Source organism: Hipposideros armiger, unplaced genomic scaffold (genome assembly GCF_001890085.2).
Source record: "Hipposideros armiger isolate ML-2016 unplaced genomic scaffold, ASM189008v1 scaffold_202, whole genome shotgun sequence".
Classification (NCBI taxonomy): domain Eukaryota; kingdom Metazoa; phylum Chordata; class Mammalia; order Chiroptera; family Hipposideridae; genus Hipposideros; species Hipposideros armiger.
In genome coordinates, this window is record NW_017731552.1 from 657,243 (window position 1) to 678,257 (window position 21,015).

The 21,015-nt window shown below is 53.1% G+C and overlaps 1 protein-coding gene and 1 pseudogene across 10 annotated transcripts in view; one reads left to right on the forward strand and one right to left on the reverse strand.

Annotated features, from left to right (window-relative positions):
- The window catches only part of PIP5K1C (phosphatidylinositol-4-phosphate 5-kinase type 1 gamma), a 54,665-nt gene that overhangs the window by 27,334 nt on the left and 6,316 nt on the right, over nucleotides 1-21,015 (reverse strand). For 9 of the 10 annotated variants that reach the window (XR_002125243.1, XR_002125244.1, XR_002125242.1 and 6 more), the window contains exons 2-3: nucleotides 2,295-2,326; nucleotides 377-469 (exon numbers count right to left, since the gene is read on the reverse strand). Coding sequence is in view for 7 of the 10 variants with exons in the window: in XM_019653431.1 (XP_019508976.1) it covers nucleotides 377-469; nucleotides 2,295-2,326 (125 nt within the window). In the remaining 3 variants the exon portion in view is untranslated. Of the gene's footprint in view, nucleotides 1-376; nucleotides 470-2,294; nucleotides 2,327-8,833; nucleotides 9,040-21,015 lie in introns of those variants that run through there. The other variant, XM_019653427.1, reaches the window with a different exon arrangement.
- On the forward strand, nucleotides 9,774-10,476 carry LOC109388602 (60S ribosomal protein L28 pseudogene; annotated as a pseudogene).

Below are 21,015 nucleotides of genomic sequence, written 5' to 3' on the forward strand. Positions count from 1 at the left end.
GCAGGTGAGACTAATGGCGGCAGGGGCCAGGCCTGGCTCAGAGCTTCCCATCACTGCCTCATCTCAGCCTCACTTTCTGAGGAAATGGGAGGGGAGGAGAGCTGCAATTTCCTCCCTCTCTAGATGAGCTCGCAGAACTGGGAGCTGAGGGCTCGCCCAAGGTCAAGCAACTTCCAAGGCTGTACTTCCTGCCTGGCTTTTGGGACCTTGCCAGGACTGAGGGTCCTACACGGAGGGGCCTGGGCCAAGAGCAGGGCCACAGCACATGCCCAACCGTCAGTGGACCCTGTGCGTGCACCGGGGGCAGATGGGCCCTTGGAATCACTGGGAGCCCCCTCTTTATCCCATCCCAGCCAGCTAAGGACAGGGGAGGAACCTTTTTGTAAGTGGTTTCACCGGATGCGTCCACACCCCTATGGCCCAGCTTCCTCCCGTGGCCAGGGCCTGGCTGTCCAGTCGTTACCGGGGCCTAGAGAAGAGGAAACAAAAAGCATTAAGTCAGCAGGAGGAGCTGCCAGGGCTAGAATGCTCTCGAAATCTTTGGGAAAGGGGGGCTTAGTCACCAGCTGCAGCCCAAAGCTGAGCCACGTGGGGTGTGCATGGGGCAGGAAGCTGTGTGGGTGGCATGCACACCCTGTGGATAATATCTCACAATCACTAGGGCCCAAACCCAGACCAGGACCCCCAGCGCCTCAAGAAAAGCTGGAAGCCAGCAGTCCTGGCCACCCATGTGTGAGGAAGAAGAGCCCTAATTTCAGGGTCTCCCCTCAGCATTGCTGACATGGAGCCAGGCTGTTCTCTGTGGGGCCATCCTGGGCACTATGGGGGTTGAGCAGCATCCTGGTCCCCATCCACTCGATGTAAGGAGCCCCCCCACACACACAATGTGACAACCACAGATGTCCCTAAATGTCACGAAGTGTCTCTCATGGACAGAGTTGCCCATGGTGAGACCTTCTGGGCTGAAATGATTTCCAACAGCATGCCCTCCCTAAGGGACAAGGCCCTGCTGGTCTGGGGGCAGGCCCAGCTCCTACTAGCTCTAGAAGACAGCTGTGGCAGGTATGACATGGCCATCCCAGCAAACGTGTGTGGAAGCCACTGGCCCTCATGTGACATCATAGGGGGAGGATGGTGGAAGGGGCCACGGGGGCCTGGAGGGACACATGCCAGCTCAGAGCAGGGGTCTGAGGCCAGCCAGCAGACACAACTGGGTGCCCCTTTGGTGGCCCCACCTGTCAGATATTTAGGAAGCACCACTGTGTACCTGCCATCATTCAAAGAGTCCACACAGCCCTCCTGGCCACCAGCCTGACCCGTGCTGCCCCCACATCGGTTCCAGGCAGTCCTGGAATGCCCCCCACCTGCCATTGCTCTTCAGCTTGGCTCCCGCGTGTTCTGCAGCACATTGGCCACCAGGGGGCAGGCTCCCCTCAGAAATTGTTTGTTGCAGCCCCAGCTCCATACCCCTCACTGGCTCCCCACTGCCCTCGGAGAACCTGGGCCTGCCCGCCTCCCTTCTACTGCCCTGTGGCAGGTGGACAAAGCCCTTCTTAGGACCCACGTGGCAGCTGGCATCCTGGAAGAGACCTGGCTCCAAGGGAACGTGGGTCGCCCAGGCAGGACTCCTGCTATCACAGGTGCCGGCATGCCACAGCTGGGCTGCTCCTCCTGGAAAATTCAGGAGTGATGGGAAACTCTAACCAGGGGCAGTGCTGACCCTGCCTGTGCCTGGCGGACAGGCAGCAGGGGAGCCCATGAGGCGGCACAGAGGCATGTGCGCATGAGAGCAGCCATCATGAGGGAAAGCTCTCTAGGAACATGGCCGAATGATGGTGAAGACAGTGGGCGTGGAGAACGAAAGGGACCCTGTGCTCCTGCGTGGGTTGGCAGCGGATACTATGCTAAAGGAGCTGCTCCTCGGGCATCAGGCACCGCCCTCCTGGCAAGACCACGCCTCCTCAAGGACCACGCCCCCACCCCGCCTCCCGCACTCGCAGGGCTTCCCACCCACCTTTCCGGGACCCCTCGGCCTCCCTCTCTGGCCTCCTGCTCTCACTGGCCCAGGGCTGGGTCCTCCGGCCTCATCCTTCCCCCACCCGCACCCCTCCCTGAAACAAAAAGCTGGCAGGTGGGATGGGATTTTCACCCATCTGACATTTGCCAGTACTTGGAGCCCAGAGACATCCAGTGAGTTGCCCAAGGCCACCAAGCAGGACCCAGGTAGGGGTGGGTACTTCTTCATCTGTCTTCTGGGAGGAGGCAGGTCAGGGTGGGGACCACAGGACACTCACCTCCATCGGGGCCATCTTTTTCTGGGCCAAACCTGAGGAAGAGAAGGGAGAAACTTCAGATTGGCAGCAGGGAGCCCAGGCTGCAGACCCAGCCCACTGTCACCATGCTCCACCCATCAGACACAGGCACCTACAACTTCACTCGGCACCCTGTGTCCCTGAGGAGGGTTGCAACGACCTCTCGTGGGACACGGGGGCATTGAGACAGGATGAGCCAAGATGCAGGACTGGACGCTGGGTGACCCCCTGGGTGGGAACAGCAGGGAATAACAACACCCCAACTCTGACCCAAAAATTATCCCCAAAACATCAGGCCCTTGGTGGCAAAGGACTGAGTAACTCTGAATTGACAAAGTGCTGTCTGTCTTCCTCTGCTGGAAGGAGCAGGGCTTAACCAGGAGACACTTGAGACAGAGAAATCAGGTGACCCAGAAGGGCAAGGTTGGGGTGGTATCATGGGGAGGGCCTGGGCTTGGGGGACTGTGGTCAGTGGGCAGTGGTCGGGGACCCTGGCTGTAGCAATGGCGCCAGTTCTCCCTGCCCTCTTGACGGAGCTGGCCCTGAAAAGCCAACCGAGGACATGGCTCCAGTCACCAAAGCCCCAGGGGAGAGCTTACCCTGCAGAAGGGAGCTCCCAGTAAGAAGGCGAGCGATCTTTCTCCTTCAGGACCATTCCCTCCAACCCTGGCCCCCGAGGGGAGGCCTCAGGCCCAACACTGACCTCTCTGAGCCCTGGTATCCTGACTCAGAAAGTGGCTTCTGCTGAGGATTATCTGTTCAATAAGGGTGGTTGGCAGATATGATATGCACACCCCCCCCCAAAGATGTCCACGTCCTGATCCCGGAACAGGCTTTGCAGACACGACTGAGTTAAGGTCCCTGAGATGGGGGGTACCCTGGATTCCCTGGGGGGCCCAGTGTCATCACCGGGTCCTCATAAGAGGGAGGCAGGAGGGTAAGAGTCAGAGAGATGGAAGAGGCTGTGTTGCTGGCTGTGACGATGGAGGAGGGGCCACGAGCCAGGCGCTGAACCTCTAGAAGCTGGAAACGCCTGGAAATGGAAACGATTCTCCCATGGGGCCTATGGAAGGGCAGCCCATCCACATCTATGTTTAGCCCCATGAGACCTGGGGTCGGACCCCAGACTCCAGAACTGTCAGAGAATCAACATGTGGTTTTACACCAAGTTTGCAGTGATCTGTTTCAGCTGCAACAGGAAACTTATTCACTGGGTGTCAATCAGGTGTCAGCCTGGGAGGAAGCAAGTGATGACCAGGACAAACCTGGCCCCTGCCCTCAAGGGCTCACAGTGGGGAGCAGAGAAGGGCCTGGACAGTCTGGTGAGTGCCAGGAGGACTCAGGGTGACAGGTATGGGGTGCAGATCAGCAATAGAGGTCTTCGGATTTTACCCTGAGGAAGGTGGGAGCCCTGGAGGGTTGCGGGCAGAGAGGGGGCCAGACCTGACTTGGGTACTCATAGGCGCCCGCTGGTGGCTGCTTCAGGGATGGCAGATTGCGAGGGGCTGAGGATCAGGGCAAGAGGTCAGCCTGGTCCAAGTGGGCACTAATGAGGTGGATGGGGTGGGGGTGTGGGTGGGTGCTCAGGAGTAGAGAGAAGTCTGTGAATTCTGGAAAGATCTAAAGTTAGGACAGACAGGCTATGCTTATGGAGGCGGAGTGAAGAACAGCAAGGAGTCAGGAATGACTAAGGCTTTTGACTGGAGCAAGTAACAGGATGAAGCTGCTGCAGCTGAGGTGGGGAATGGGCAGGAGCAGGTTTGGGGGATGGTCTAACACAGCGCAGCATGTTGAGTGGGAGACGCCCATGAGCCCTCTGCATGGAGATGTCTGCAAGGGGCAGCTGGACCCTGAGTCTGGATCTCAGAGGTGGCCCTGCTAGAGACAGGACTGTGGGTGTCATCAGGGCGCAGATGAGGTTGGAGCCCCGAGAGTAGACCAGGCTGCCTGGGAATGGTGTAGGTTGGGGAGGGTGACCAAGCCCCTTCCCCCCAGAGTGGCAGGCCCAGGTGAGGGGTCAGGGGTTAATCTCATGGGGGGGGGGTAGCCCCCCCCCGGAAAGGAGGAACCTGCTCTGTTCAAATCAGTGGTGACAATTGTACATTGTGACAACACGAAAAATGCTAAACTATATGCTTAAAAGTGTGAGTTTTATGGTATATAAATTCTCTCTCGATAAAAAAGTATAAAACAAACCCAAGATGACACTGAGCCACAGGCGTAGTCAGGCCAGCAGGGTGTGTGGACTCCTGTCAACTGTGACCACCAGTCCAGCCACCACATCAAGCACCCACCTGTGCATGCACCAGGTGCTGAGACCCCTAGGAAACGGTTCAGATAGGGAAACTGGGGCTGGGTGGGAGGCAGGTGGTCAAGGCAAAGGTCATGACTACAGGACCCACCAGAGGGGACGCTGGCCCAAAGGACAAAGCCAACAGACCAAGGCTGAGTCACCAGCCCAGGGTCCCAGAAGGCCGCTGACAACAGCCGGACCAGGACACACCAGCCATGTGGGGGTCACACTGGGCCCTGGGTGCCTACCAGCAGACATGCAAGGGCTCCCCGCTCCTGGGCGTCCTGGCCACAGCGACAAACCTGGGCTTTGGCACATCCCAAGGCCCAGGCGGTGGTAAGCGGGGGCCAAAAGGTGCTGGAAAGCTGACATAATATTTTTGTTGGCCACCCAACAACAGAACAATTCATGGTTTTGCGATTGGGATGTGGGGGAAGGAAGAGGAGAGAACGCAGGAAGCTGGCGGTGGACCAGGGCTGAATATTCTAGACCTCGTGTGGGGGACCCTAGAGTCCCCCTTCTTAGCCTGCCTGAGGCCCCTGGGCCCAGAGCCCACCCAGAGGTGTCCACCCGCATCCTCTACAGCTCCTGGCCCTTCATCCCAGGGCTTCTGCCCGAGCGGGTCCAACACCAAGGTCCTGGCCTCCTCCACAAGCCACCCCTCCTATGTCCTCCTGCTCCCCCCTAAGGTGTCTGAATTCTTGTGGGCCTGTGTGGGGCATCCTGCTGCCCAGGCCAGTCCAACACCAGCATCTGATAGGAAGTCCTGGCCAGGCTGCCCTACCCAGGGCAACAACCATGACCCTCTGGCCTCTCGACTGCACTGACCACACCAGACACCTCAGGAGGCCAGCAGGAAGGCCATTCACTGGCCCAGAGTTACAGGGTGGGGGTGGCAAAGGCAGGCTTTGCTATGGGGCATGTGGCTGAAGCAGAGCAAACGGGAGGAGGTGAGGGCTGGGCAGGCTGGGGGCCCCCGGGAGGAGTTCACAGCAAGCAGTATAGTGAATGGACACACGCATATCTCAGGGCCTTGGCCCATGCTGCTCCCTCTACTCAGAACACCTCCCCCAGATCTCCCCGTGGCCTTCAGGTCTCAGCCCAGCTCTCCTCAGAGGGGTCTCCCTAGTCACCAACCTGTTCTGTGACTCAGGCCACATCCCCCAGTTGTGCTTTCTGCAAGCCCCACCCACTCTCTGAAATTCCGTTTTTTAACCTCATCATTTGCCCCACCACAGAGTGATGCCTGTGAGGGCAGCGACCCTGTCACTCTCACCAAAACCTTGGTCCTTGGACCTTACAGGCTCTTCAGAGGAAGGGCGGCCCGCTCAGGGATGAGTCTGTTGTACAAGGTCACGCGGCTGCAGTGGGTGGCAGGCACCCACAGGGCCAGGCTTGGAGAGACAGAGAAGACACCAGCATGTCGCCAAGACGTGGTGCTTCTCCCAGCCCAAGATGTGACCAATTATCTTCTGAATGAGCCACCCCGTTTTCGAGGAAATTCAGTTTTAAAAATAGCCTAGGGGAGGGAAAGAGCCTGACATGCAGAGCTGGGAGAGCAGGCCCCACTCAGTCCTCATCTCCAGGCCAAGACCCACTCAAGGCACAGCTGTGCTGCCTACGGGGCTGGCCCTGCCCTTAGCAGACACCTGTGAACATTTGTTGACTGACTGATCAATGGAGGGACAGATGCAGTCCTCTCCCGTCTGCACACATACAAGTCTCGGCAGGAGCTGCGTGCTTCTTCACATTTGTTTGATGTGGAAACTAAGGCAGGGAACACTCCCAAAGGACTGGGGGCTCCCCAGGAACCAGGGAAGGGGCCTTAACATATGTCCTTCAGCAAAAGCACTGGGATCTACCTTTACTCTGTCCAGAATCTGTCACTGCTCCCTGCTCCTCTCAGTGCCATCATCGCCCACCTGGACCAGCACAGTCCCCTCTGCCCTAGCACCCCCAAGTCTGTCCTCCCTGCAGCGGCCACCAGAGGGCGCCTGTGAGCACAGAGTCAGGTCCTGTCCAGCTCTGCCCATGGCCCTCCAGGGCGCCCACCTCGCTCAAGATAAAACCCCAAGTTCTCCCTCTCGACCTGTCCTTGTCTCCTCCCTGCCCTCGCCTCTTCCGTCTGTCCCCCTCGCTCACTCTGCTCCAGCCACATGGTCCTCCTCACTGTTCCCCCAATACGCCAGGCATGGTCCTGCCCCAGGGCCTTTGCACAGGCTTTGTATCCTTAGTCTGCTGTATCCCAAAGGCCTAGAATAAAACCTGGTCCATAGGAGACACTCAAGAAACCGGTGATGAATGAATGAGCAAATGGATGATTAAACTGGCCCCAGCCACCCCAACTCCAGTGCATGACTGGCTATTGCTGAAGGCAAGGCCGGTGTGGACTCAACAATCAGGCCAAAAGTAAGAATGGGGAAGAAAAGGTGTAGACTGATAGAAAAAACAAAGAAAAAATTGTTTTTATTTTAGCAAGGAAACAGAAAACTCAAGCTGGGTTGATGGGACTGAGGCTCTGCCAGTGAGGCAAAAATGAGGGGTGGGCAGAAGTTGACATTCTGTCCCCACCCTCAGGGAGATAGCAGCCCCTCCAAGGCAGTGAGCGCTCACTGGGTGCCAAGACACCAAGTGGAGGCCTGGGTGGTGGGACAGGGCACAGCTGGGCCTTCTCACCTGCGATCCTGACAGGGCTTGGGGGCTTGACCCAGCATGGTGGGCACAGTCTGGACGGCTTCTCAAGGAAGAGAAAATCGCTGCCTCAGCTCAGAGTGCGAAAGGCCAAGTCCCGAGGGTTAGGGAGGAGGAGGAGGAAGTAACCATGGAAGGGTGTTTTGAGCAGAGCGATGAGTGCCCACAAGGAAGCACAGGAGCCTGAGGGAACCAGGAGCCTCGGCCGGTGAGGCCAAGTGGGAGGCACACCCCTGTCCTGTGACAGGGTCTCACTCAACCCCACTGTGACCCTTCAGGGCAAACATCATGTCCATTTACATCAAGAGACCCTACAGCAACTGTGTCACCTGCCCACCTGCCCCGCTGCCCTTCCACCTCCTCCCTCTCTCCCCCGACCTCACTCACCCTGTTCCAGTCATATGGGCCTCCTCACTGTTCCTCCAACAAGCCAGGCCCAGTCCTGCCCCAGGACTTTTGCACTGGCTGTCTCCCCCACAACTGAATCACCCTTCCCAAGATCCTTGCAGGGTTTGCTCCCTTGCTTCATCTAAGACCCGGCTCAAATGTCACCCCCTGAGAGAGGCTATCCCCCAACCATCTTGCCCAAAACAGTCCCTCTGAGGTCCCCTCCCCAGTTTTCTCAGTCCTCCTGGCACTCAGGACCATGAGGCACTTGTACGTTGTGCCTCTCCCATGACAGGTGGACCAGCAGCACAGAGAGGGGAGTCACCGCCGTACAGGGGTGGCAGGGAAACATGAAGCCTATTGGATCTATACAGGGAAGGTGTCCCAGGGTGGAGCCACAGTCCAGAGAGTCAACCACCTGGTGTCCAGGATAGAGCCTGCAACCCTGCAAAGCCAGGAAGTGGCCAACCACAGGCCCACCTCCCTGATTAGCTGGAATGATCTGCCTGAACCTTTGGGCCTCATGCTGTGCAGGCCTCCAGGCCACAGGAGCTGAGTCCTGAGGACAGCCTAGGAGCCTAGGGGAGGCCTCAGTGGGCACAGCAAGGAGCTGAGCTGGGAGCCCCAGGGTGCCTGAGCCAGACACCACCTGACTTAATGATCTCATTTCCCTATCGCGTTTTACAGGCAGGGAAACAGGTTCAGAGAAATTTAGGAAGTTATCCAACCTCAAAGGTGAAAAACCCCTACGATCACATCTCACAAACCAGAAAAGCATTCAGTAAAATTCAACATAAATTTTATGTCCAAAAAACTATTAAAAAACTAGAGAGAAAAAAAAGCAGAGTTTGTAGGGGGCAGAACTGCCTTTACTTAAAAGCAAGTACAAAGCAAAAACTCATGGCAAACTTGTTAATACCCACCACAGGACAAGGAGGGAAGCTGAGAGCTTCCACTGTGTGTGTGTGTGTGTGTGGGGGGGGGGGGGGGGTGGAAGGCGCACTCACCAATGCAATAAAGCAAGAAAAAAGTAAAGCAAGAAAAAAGAAAAGGAATGATGACTGGAAAGAACAAGACAAAATTTTAGAGAATCCAAGAGAACCAAGTGACCATTAGAACTAAATGGGGCGCAAGGTGGCCAGCGACTTACCCAAGTTCAAACTGTAACTATACGAGAAGAGGAGGAATGCAGGGGTTTCTGCTCTTTGCACCCACCGCCTGCTCTTTATAGGCTGCCTTTCCGTGGTTTCGTGCTAGGGTTAATTTTTATCTGAGAAATGTAGATGTCTTCTGATTAAGACACCCGTGCTAAGGCCTCAGCAGCTGCTAACCCTTCTGCACCAGGTTCACACCAGGTGTGACACTGAGTAGGTATTAATTTGAGGGTCAACACTAGGCCATGGCAGAAACAAAGAACTTTCATATTCTGCAATATCTCAGACTTTTACTATCAGTGGTAGGATGGGAAAAGCTAAGAATTCTAGAGTTAATATCTGATCAGAGTAGTTAACATTGTAAAAAAACATGTTGAAATATACCAAACTCTAGTTAATGATACACACACTGAAGTGCTTACAGGTGGAGAGTGCTGATGTCTGCAACTCTGAAGTGCATCTAAAATATTAGATGGAAGGGGAGGAGGGGTGGATGGAGGTAAAGAGGGGAAAGGGCAGGAAGGAGGGATGGATGAAGTAAATACGGCCAAATGTCAACTGTAGGCTCCAAGTGGTAAGCAGTGAGTTTCCATTGTCCAATTCCTTCAACTATTCAATACAGTTGAAAATTTTCTCAATACAATCATTTTCCTCTGGGTTACAGGCAAATTTTGATTTTTGATGCCAGGCGTTTTCAAGCTTTGGAGAAACACATTTTTTGAGTGGATTCTGCCCAAGGAATGGTAGTGATCACGTGGGTAATAGTGGGCACTATGGAGCACCAGGGTGCCAGGTGCTGTGCGTGGGCCTCACATGCGCTGGCTCATCACATTCCTAGGCAGGGCCTTTGCACCTGCAGTGCCCTCTGCCTGGAACAAGCTATTCCTACATCTCTGCATGGCTGGCTCCTGTCCTCCATCACTCGGATATCAGACATTCATGTGCCACCTCCTAGAGAGACCCTTCCTGACTACACATTCATTCATTCCTTTATTCCAAACTCAATGAGGTTTTCCTGGGTGCTGGGTCCTCTTTTGAGGATAAAATGTATGGAGGGGAACTGGTTCTTTGTCCAAATGTTTAATAAGAAATTATTTTGGCCTCTTTCCGTCTACTGCTACCGCAACGAGAGGAGCTGTCGTCATGTCCGCGCATCTACAATGGATGGTCATGCGCAACTGCTCCAGCTTCCTGATCAAAAGGAACAAGCAGACATACAGCACTGAGCCCAATAATCTGAAGGCCCGCAACTCATTCCGCTACAATGGGCAGATTCACCGCAAGACGGTGGGATTCACCGCAAGACGGTGGGCGTGGAGCCAGCGGCCGACGGCAAAGGTGTGGTGGTCGTCATGAAGCGGAGATCCGGCCAGCAAAAGCCAGCCACGTCCTACGTGCGGACCACCATCAACAAGAACGGCCGAGCCACCCTCAGCAGCATCCGGCACATGATCCACAAGAACAAGTACCGCCCGGACTTGCGCATGGCTGCCATCCGCAGAGCCAGCGCCATCCTGCGCAGCCAGAAGCCCGTGATGCTGAAGAGGAAGAGGGCTCGCCCCACCAAGAGCTCCTGAGCACCTCCCCCCCAAAACAATAAAGTATAAAGCATCAGCCAACTTTCTCCAAAAAAAAAAAATTTATTTTAAGCACCCAGAAAAGCACAGAATAATCTAGAAGACACCAATATATTGCTATGTAGGTTAGACAAATCTTTTTTTGTGTATTCCTTAAGTCAGGGGTGGGCAAACATTTTCTGTGAGGGTCAGAGGAGACCTGGCGGAGGCCAGGACAGGCATCCAGGTTGGAAAGGAGTGATCTGTAGGTGGTTCTCATCTGGGGTGATCCTGCCCCCAAGGGACACTGGGCAATGTCTGGGGACATCTGTGGTGGCCACGACTGGGGGTGCTCCTGGCACAGAGTGGGTGGGGCCTGAGATGCTGCTCAACACCCCACAGTGCCCAGTGACTGGGCCCAATGTCAGCAGTGCCGAGGGGAGACCCTGGAGCAAATGCAGTAATATAAAGATGTAGAGGGATAGGCAGTGTGTGGGTGTTCGTTATATTATTCTCTGGGTATTTAAAATATGTTATGACAAAAATATATTCAATTGTACTATCCTGTCTTCTTTTGTCTTTTGTTTGAAGTTCCCTGTAATAAAAAGCCACAACACAACCATTCCTCCACACAGGCTGGCGCCCTACAAGCCACATCGCCAACCTTCCCAATACTCCCAGGAGGTAATTGTCTTTGGACCCACTTTATGGCTGGAGAGACTGAGGCTCAGAGGTCTGGGCAAGTTCAAGGCTGTGGAGCTGCAGGGGTCCGGAGCCCCCGTGTGAACCCCAAGCTGGCCCATCCTCACTAGCAACAAGATGCTTCCTCCTGTAGCACTTCCATGGCCCAGTCTGAACCCCCAGGTGTAGCTGCTGCTCCCCAATGAATTCCCAGGCACCTGGCCCCGTGTCCTGCAGCCTGATCAGCTGTCCCCGTCTCAACTGGGCTCAAGGACAGAGTCCCTGCTGGGCCCAGCACCGGCCTGGCACAGAGCGCCGACCCAACCATGTTTGTTGACTGACTTTTGCTCTGCCCTGCACAGACTCACCTGGCTGTGCACTATCTCTGAGCCTGGGCGACCTTCTGCAGAGCCCCTGCCATGCAGTGGACGCTCTGACCAGTGTCACCCACACCATCACGGCCAGGAGGACTGCGACTCTTTCACGGATTCAGGTACTGAGGCAGGGGGAGCTTGTGTCCAGTTCATACCAGGGCCCCAGGCTTGCCATCCAGGTCCCTGCCCTGGCACCCCCAGCAGTCACTGACCTGCCTGATTGCCCCCAGGGGCTCCCACCTGCCCCCACCCTGGTGCCCCCTCCTACACTCCAGTCCCTGGTCTTCCCTCAGGTCCTCCACCATCCAGGTTCCCTCACACCCCTAAGCCCTGGGCACTGCTGCTGCCTGCACCCCCTCCTCCCCACCTCCCCTCTGCTTGATGAATGCATCCCTGTGCCCGTCCTGGGGCCTAGGTGTTCCGGGCTCAACCCTCTCCTGGCCACCTGGGCATCTCCCTCTGACACGCCACACTGCCATCCTGCCTTCAGTGGTCTCCCTGTTCCCCTGAGAGCTCCATGGGGCAGGCCAGCTCTCCTCGTCCTTCTTGGTGATCTCACACCAGCCTAATTTGGGACACAGAGCAGGCCTCAACGAGCATCCACTGAATGAGAAACCTGGAGGGCTGCATGGAGGAGGCTATAGACGAGCACCACCAGAGTGGTGGGAATAGAGCTCATGAGCTCATCCACGCATGCTCCCTTGAACCGAATGTCCAACCAAGAGCTGAACGCCCAGCAAGGCCACAGCAGTGCTTCCTGCCTGGCCAGTCCCAAGCAATGCCCATCTCCTCTCTTCTCAGAAGGAGAAACTGAGGCTCTGAGAAATGGTATTAGGATATGTTGTTGAACAGATGTGTTGTTTGAAGAAAAAGGTGTGTGAGGAAGATATGTGGTAACATAACTCAGGCCAGCAAACTGCCCTGAGAATTAAACCTGACCATGACCTACTTTTATAAAGTTTTATTGGTACACAGCCACACCACTTGTGTACGAATCTCTACAAGGGGAGAATTGAGCTGGTACAATAGGGACCTGCGGACCCTTCATGGAAAAGCTCAACAACCCCCAACATAACCCAAGAGGTGATGGGCTTTAAGCCTGGCTGGAACCGGGGGCCCTGTCTCCCCACCTCTCAGCACTGTATCCTCCCTGCTGACACCATAGTCAGGTGCCTGACTGTCTCTCACAAGTCCCAGGACAGGGCTCCACAGGTCACGTGTCGAGGCATATGCATCTCTGACGGCCAGGCTTGGGTGCCCCCATCTCAGAAGCCAATAGTACTCTGCCTGGGTGTGGAGGACAGGGGCTCCCCAAGGGGACACCAGGTTCCATTGCCGGACATGTGACCACAGACCTCCAGGAGGGAAGGGCCAGCAGACTGGAGCCAGATCCCAGGACATCTGTACAGGGCACATTAGAAGAGGGCTCCCCCTGGAGGCACCTGGAGAGGGTCACACGCTGTCTCAGGACCCACGTGTGAGGTTTCTTGGCCCAGTTTTCCTCCCCGACATATTTTTACTTTTCAGCAGCCGGGCTGGGCCACAGACACTGCACCTGGATCTAAACAGAGAGCTGCTAGGGCCACTCAACTGGAGCCCCCTGGGCTTGGCTCTTGCAGCTCAGGGGATGGATGCCCACAGGTCAGGCCAATGGTGGGAGCCTGGGGCAGTGCATTCTCTCAACATTCCAGTCCCGGACACAATTTCCCAGCGGCAGCGGGTCTAGGCCTCCAGAATCCTAGTGGGGGAAGCTGGCTCTGTTTTACATGGAGTCCGGGGTGGGGAGGGGGAGTATTTGCCCAAAGTCCCACAGCAAGTTTGCAACTGAGCCAGGCGAGAACCAGGCCCTGAGCACCTGCCTGGGCTCTGGGGGTATTATAAGAACTCCTGTACATCAAGGGTCCCTCTGTGCCAGGCATGTGCTGACTGCTCAACTAACACCGCAATCCATCCCATGAGGCGAGGGTACAACCACCCCATTTTACAGGTGAGAAGAGAGAGGCTCTGGAGCCAAACAAGCTACCTGATGTGGCAGCTAGCCTCCAGAATGACCCCCGGTATCCATATCTTTCCACAATAGCTGGTGGGCTGAAGTGACAGAATGTGACTTGTGATGCAGGGTCATAAAAAACACCGCCATGTTCACCTTGCTTTTGGATTGCTCACCGTGGGAAAGCAGCCATCATACCGGGAGGACACTCAGTGACCTGTGGAACTGAGGCTGCTGCCAACAGCCACATGGGAAGCCAGCTCAGGAGCAGCTCCTCCAGCCCCAGTCAAGCCTTCGGATGAAGCAGCCCAGGCCGAAAGCTTGACTGCAACCTCATGAGACACCCAGACCCAGAACCACACAGCTCAGGTACCCTTGGATTTCTGACCCACAGAAACTGTGAAATAACAAGTGCTTATTATTGCTTAAAGTCACTACCTTTGGGGGTAATCTGTTTTGCAGCAATCACTAACTGATATACCTGGGGTTTCAACATGGCATCATCCATCTAGATACCACTCCATCTGCTCTCTTCATTTGTTTCCTCAGGGGTGAAGGCCTGGGCCACCTGGTGCTGACTGACCTCCACCCAGCCTCACCTGTGCTCCTTCCAGGCTCCACCACCTATACTCTCCCCTCCAGGCCTGGCACACAGTAGGTGCTCAATAAAGAGCTGATGAGCAAACTAAATGAATGGCTAGAATGCACACAATGGAAGATTATACAGCTGTTTAAAAGGATGTAGTGGCTCCAATTTACATTGATAGAGACCAAGAACCAAGCCAGACCTAATATATTAAAAGGCAAAATGCACAACAGAGTTAGAAGTTCACATTTCCCCATTTCAAAATTGATTACAAAGCTACTGTAACTAAGATAGCATGGTAGGTACTGGAATAAAGACAGGTAGAGGTCGACACAACAGTCAGAATAGATCCACTGAGATTCCAGAGCTAAGCCTGCACATTTAGTCGCCTGATTTCGACAAAGACACCATAACTTAGCAGGGTACAAACTAGTGTCCACAAGAGGTGCTGGGACACCTGAGTCTCCTCCACACAGGGAACGGAGCTGGACCCCACCTCACGCCACACACAACATTGACTCAAAGCACATCACATGGAAACTAGACTTTTGGTGGTGAGCACACTGTAGTGTATATAAATATTCAATGATGTAATGCTGTACACCTGAAACTTATATGTTATTAACCAAGGTTACCTCGCTTAAAAAAAACACATCATAAATTTCTAAATGAATGTAAGAGCTAAAACTATAAAACTCTCAGAAGAAAACAGGGGTAAATCTTTATGACCTTGGGTCAGGCAGTGGTTTCTTAGATATGACAACTAAAGCACAAGCAACCGGAGAAAAAAAATAAGATAAGCTGGACACCATAGAAATTAAAAACGCTTGTGTGTCAAAGGACATCATCAAGAAAGTAAAGAGACAACCCACAGAATGGGAGAAAATATCTGTGAATCACATATCTGGTAAGGGTCTTGTACCTAGAATATATAAAGAATGTTACAATTCAATAATAAAAAGAAAAATAGTCCCAGTTGAGAACAAAGCAAAGGTCCTGAACAGACATTTCTCCAGGGGACCCACACATGGCCAATAAGCCCATGGAAAGGTGCTCCACACCTCTGATCATCAAGACCACAGTGAGTTACCACCTCCCACTGACAGGACGGCTAGAATGAAAAAGATGGACGGTAACAGCATTAGTGAGGACACGGAGAAATCGGAGCCCTTGTGCCTGGCTGGTGGGGATGTGCAACAGTGCAGCCACTGCGGAAAAAGCTGGCGGGTCCTCAGAAGGTTAAACACAGAGTTTCCATCTGGCCCAGCAGTTCTGTTCCTAGGTATCTACCCAAGAGAAGTGAAAACATTAATTCACACAAAAAGCTGTACTCGTATGTTCACAGCAGCATATTCACAACAGCCCAAAGGTGGGAACAACCCAAATGTCCATCAACAGATGATGGACATACACAGTGTGGTCCATTCACACACTGGAGTATTACTCGCCCACGAAAAGGGGGGAGGCACTGACACTCGCCACAACACGGACCTCGAAACACGACGCTCAGTGAGAGAAGCCAGACACACAGGTCACATAGTGTGTGAGTCCACTTATGTGAAATGTCAAACACGCACATCCACAGAGACAGGAAGTGGGTTAGTGATTTCCAGGGGCTGGGGAGGGGGTGGTAACTATTATGACTGTTGATGGGCACGGGGCTTATTTTGGGGGTGCTTAATGAAATAAGCCAGACACAAAAGGACAAATACTGTGTGATTCCACTCACAGGCGGTCCTGAGGGGAGTCAGATTCATGAAGACAGAGAGTGTAGGGTGGGTGCCAGGGGCTGGGGGAGGGGAGGGGAGTGACACTAACGGGGATGGGACTTTCTTTTGGGTGGATAAGAATATTTTAAAATTGACTGTGGAGGCCAGCCGAGTGGCTCAGTTGGTTAAGAGCTCGCCCAAGAGTGCGAGATCTGAGCAACAGCGGTTCGATGCCTGGCCCAAACTGAGCTGCCACTGAGCTGCCAACAGGTGGCAGGATGGCTCAACCAAAAAAAGAAAATTTAAAAAATAAAATAAAATTGACTGTGGTGATAGATGCACAACACGGAATATAGTAAACACCAATGAATTGTACACTTTAGGTAAAACGTGTGGTGTGTGAATTATATCTCAATAAAGCTGTTATCCAAAAAAGTGTTTACAAAAAAAGTCAACATGCAGAATACGGTATATTTTACAAACATGATGAGAAGAGGTGTGTGACCAGGGTGCTTGTGCATGGCTGAGTGCCTCACAAGGGGACAGAAGCTGGCAACAAAGGTGCCTGGGAGAAGGCTAGGCCTGCATTTTGTCATGAGCACGTGACATCTTTCCAAAGGAGGGAAAAGAAAAATCACAAGAGAGCACTGAATTCTATGTGGGGGGAAGCCGGGCTGTGCACAAGCAAGGGCCCTGTCGTGACAGGGCGGGTCGCTTTCCAGTAACAGCAAAGAAAGGGCTTGGTGTAACTGGAGGGAAGGGTGCAGCTGACAGGGCCGAGAATGGAGCAGCAGGCGGTTGGGAGCCCTGACAGCAGCCCACCCTGTCTATCCACCTCCACACAGAAATCTGCCCCCATTCTTTTTTGCTCCTCTGCTCCCCACCTCCCTTGATCTCCCCAACCCAGCGAATATGTTTCCAGAGTGGTAAACAGGAAGCCCTGCAGAGGACGTGGGGGAGGGAGGCCGGGGGTGGAGGGGGGTGAGAAAATTAATCCAGAACTCCACAGGCCCTAAGCCACTGGACAGCCCAAGCGGTCAAGAAAGAGAAAGAAGGTTGCAGAACCTTCACCTCTCATGCCACAAAGACAGCCGCATACCTGTCTGTGCCCAGCACAGGCCTTGCCACCAAAGTCCGGGCCCTGAGATGCTGGGCAAAGCCACTACGTGTGGTCCCATGATGCTGCAGGAAGGGCTAAGTGGGGAGGCTTTGGTGGAGGGAATCAGGCAGGCTTCCTGGAGGTGCAGGCAGAGGACCAGGGCTGTGTGGGGGTGGAGGAGGGATGAGGTAGGGAGGAGAGTGGCTCATTCTCAACAGGTCCACAGGTGGAAGGATTCCAGCAGCGGGGTCAAGGTCCACAGAACACTCATCAGCCCAGGAAGGAAGCTTGTCCAGTCTCTGGCCCTCAAGTGACCCTGTTGTGCCCAGGTCTCCAAGTGCTGTGTGATCCTGGGCTGAATCCTAGACAGGGAACAGTTCCAGCACAGAACAATTCCGGGTCCATTGATGAAACTATGAATACTGATTGTGGACCGTACCCATGTTAAATTTCCTAAACTTGACGCTTGTGCTGAGCTGAGAGAGTATCTTTGTGTATAGGGTATGCAGTCCATGCTCATTATCCGTAGTTGCAAATTCACCTACTGGCTAAAATTTGTAATCCCACGTCAATCCTCATGGGGCTTTCACAGTCATTCGCAGACACATGTGCCCAGCCAGGGTCGAACCAGGCCATGCCTGCCTCCTCATTTCAGCTCTTGTACTGTAGATATGTGTCCTTCTCATGGTCTAGCAAGTGCCACTTCTTTTTGCATTTTTGTGTTTTTTGGGTGATTTTGCTGCTTAAAATGTCTCCCACGCGTAGAGCTGAAATGCCATCTAGGATTCTGAGCCATCTAAGGCTGAGATGTGCCTTTCAGAGAGGAGAGGATGCCTGTGTCAGAGAAGCTTGGTTCAGGCGTGAGTTACAGGGCTGCACACTGGGAGCGCAGTGCTAATGAGGCAACAATGTATGTTAAATATGGTGTTTTTCAACAGAAACACACACCACACAAGGTTACTTATTGATCAGTTGGCTAAAATGCTGTCTCCAGAGGCTGGCAGGAACCTAACCCTGCATTTTCCCAGGAGCAGGCACTCAGTGTTCCCCGCAACTTTACAGAATAGAACTGCTGCGAATAATAAGAATCGACTGTACTTCTGTATTAGGGACAAAGGGGCATCATGTCTGCAACTGACTCCCCAGCGTCCCAGCCAAATAACACTCTCACACACACTCACACACACACCCTCACACACTCTCACACACACACTCACTCTCACATACTCATACACACTCACATGCTCACACACTCACCCTCACCCTCACACACACACACTCATACTCACACACACATTCTCACACTCACACACACATTCTCACACTCACACACACCCTCACATACCTAACACAATGAAGCAAAACATTAACAGCTAGGGACTCTCAGTGAAGGGCATACAGCTGTTTCCCTTCATATTCTTGCAAGCTTTTCTGCAGACTTGAAAGTTTTCAAAAGGTTAAAAAAAATAATAACATGAGTATATGAAGACCAGTATATATGGGCACAGAAAAAACATCTGGAATGATGGTCATTACCTCCGTAGAAATGGAGAGGGAGAGACAGAAACGTTCACTTTCTACTGACTGTGGGTCTAGCTGTTGCTTTTCCACGGTAAGCATGTTATTACCTGTAGTTTAAGACATGCCTGCTGCATGAGACACAGGCAAATAAATGGGACAAAATAGAAAGTCCAGAAATAGACCACATACAGGAATCTGGTATATAACCAAGGTGGCACCTCAAATGGGTGAGGAAAAGAAATTATCCAGAACATGGGGGCTGAGACGACTCTGAGCCACCTGGAAAAGCTTGGAGCAACTCAACCCTCATACGCCTTATGCCAGGATAAAGTCCAAATATAGTAAGAATCTAAATGTAAAAAAAAAAAGTGCAATTATAGAAGTACTAGAAGAATTTAATTACAACCTCAGAGCAGGAAAGACTTTTCTGTCTATGCCACCAAACTGGGAAACCACAAGAGGAGAGATTGATAAATCTGACCACGTAAAAACAAAAATACCTGCCTGGCATCGTAACAGAAGATGGGGGAAGAGCTACTTACACTTGTGTCATAGATTCAAAGAAAAAACTTCCATAATATATAGAGTGTATACAAATCAAAAAGAAATTGAACATGGAAAAGACACGATTATATGGTTCCTAGAAAATGAAGTAAGGGTTCTGAGGTGTGTGTGATTAAACGTAGGAACGGGGTGAGCGAGAAAAGAAGTGTCTGTGAGTATGGAACCAAGACTGATGGGAACAGGACCCACCTGAGCAAAGGCAACAAAGAGACAGCCTCTGCAATGGCCCTGACTCCCTAGTGGGGCCGCTTCATTTTCTAGCTCTGACAAAATACAGGATACTGTTGGGGTAAGAGGGCAAGTAAGAGTCCTCCCCCCAGTCCTGCCACCATCCCTGAGTGATCTGGATGGGCCAAATCACTGTATCTGCTTGTCTCTGCTCCCTTTGCTGGAACATTTTATTTATTTATTTATTTTTTAGCTGAGCCATCCTGCTACCTGTTGGCAGCTCAGCGGCTGCTCAGCTTGGGCTGGACTCGAACCGTTGTTGCTCAGAGCTCAAACTCTTGAGCGAGCTCTTAACCAACTGAGCCACTCGGCCGGCCCTGGAACATATTTTTAATAAAACAAAGATAAAATGTTAAAAGGAAAAGCTATATGAAGAGCTTTCACTCCTATTCACAAGATTAATCCAAATTGCAGCTATGCTAAGATGTCACTTTGCACCCATAAGATTGACAAAGATCGGCAAAAGGGACCAGATGTAGGTGTTCCCACCCACTGCCAGAGGGAACCCAGGGTGGTCCATCTGGTCCTGGGTTAATCACGTTGTTTTTCCTTTCTGTATTTTATGATGCTCTGACACCTCGGGGCCTTGCAGACATGGGGGACTGTCCCTCCCAGTGTTGGCCAACTGAGAGATCACATACAACTGTGAGTGCACCCTTGATGTGCAAACCAAGCAATTCACAACCTGCACCCCCAACTTCTGTCTACCTCACACAAGCCCACAGCTACCTGCCCTGATCACCCCAGGGCCAGGTACTCACCACCCCTATCGTGCAGAGCCCACTGAAATTTTTCAAACTAGCCAACTGTAAGCTTACTCTGTACTACCCCGCTTTGTCCATTCCGTCCTAACAAAACCCCAATAAAGGCCCATGCTTTCCCCTCGCCCCGTGTCCTGGTGTGACCCATGTGCCCCGCGTGGCCCCTCCTCTTGGGACCTGTAACAAACTCTCTTCTCAATGGCAATCATCTCCTGATTCAGTGGGCCTCATCACGCTGGATTTAAAACACATCCCAGGTACGTTTCAGTACAGGTAGCACCTTTCTAAATTACAGGCACGGAGCCTTTACCTCAGCAGTTCTGCCTCCAGGGATTCAGCCAATAGAGACGGCCCTGCAGGTGACGCTTTGCAGTATTATTAGAGCATGAGACTGGCCACCACCAAATGTCAACAGTTGTCGGGTATCCTCAGAATTGATCATCCAAGCCGGGGCTCTTCTGATCATGACATAGGAACCATGGCTGTGGGCTGGGATTTGCATGTGCACTTCTGCCAGATGACGGCATATTCGACGTGACAGAAGCCCTGTCACCTGGGTCTCTGGGTGATTCTGATGAGCACTCTCCTGCTGACCCGCTAGGGACATTTGGCACAAGCAAGAAATGAGCCTCTGGGATAGACCACTGAGGTGTGGGGATGTTTCTCACACAGCAGGTCCTAAACTGTGCTGACTGATACAGGCCAGGATCTCAGAGACATGGCCCGGTCACACAGTCGGGACTAAGGCCAGGTGGTCTCACACTAGGCCAGCAGGCCAAAGGGCCTTGGAGGCAGCCTGCCCAGACTCTAGGCTGACTGCTGCCCTGCACAGCCTCCCAGCTGCCCCACCAAGTTTGGGCACACAGCCCTATCCCAGGCAGCCCAGCCCAAGCTGTGTGCCTTTGCTCCCCATTTCCTGAGAATCTGCCACGTGCTGGGGTCTATTCTGAGCATGTCATGGGCATTGACTCACCTAATCCTCACGTGAACCAGAATAAAGCATATATGTGATCCTGCTTTGCAAATGAGGAAACTGAGGCACAGAGCAGCTGAACAACTTGCTCCCATGGCTGCTGGGACCCCACTTCCCACGTCTCTTCTCTTCTCCA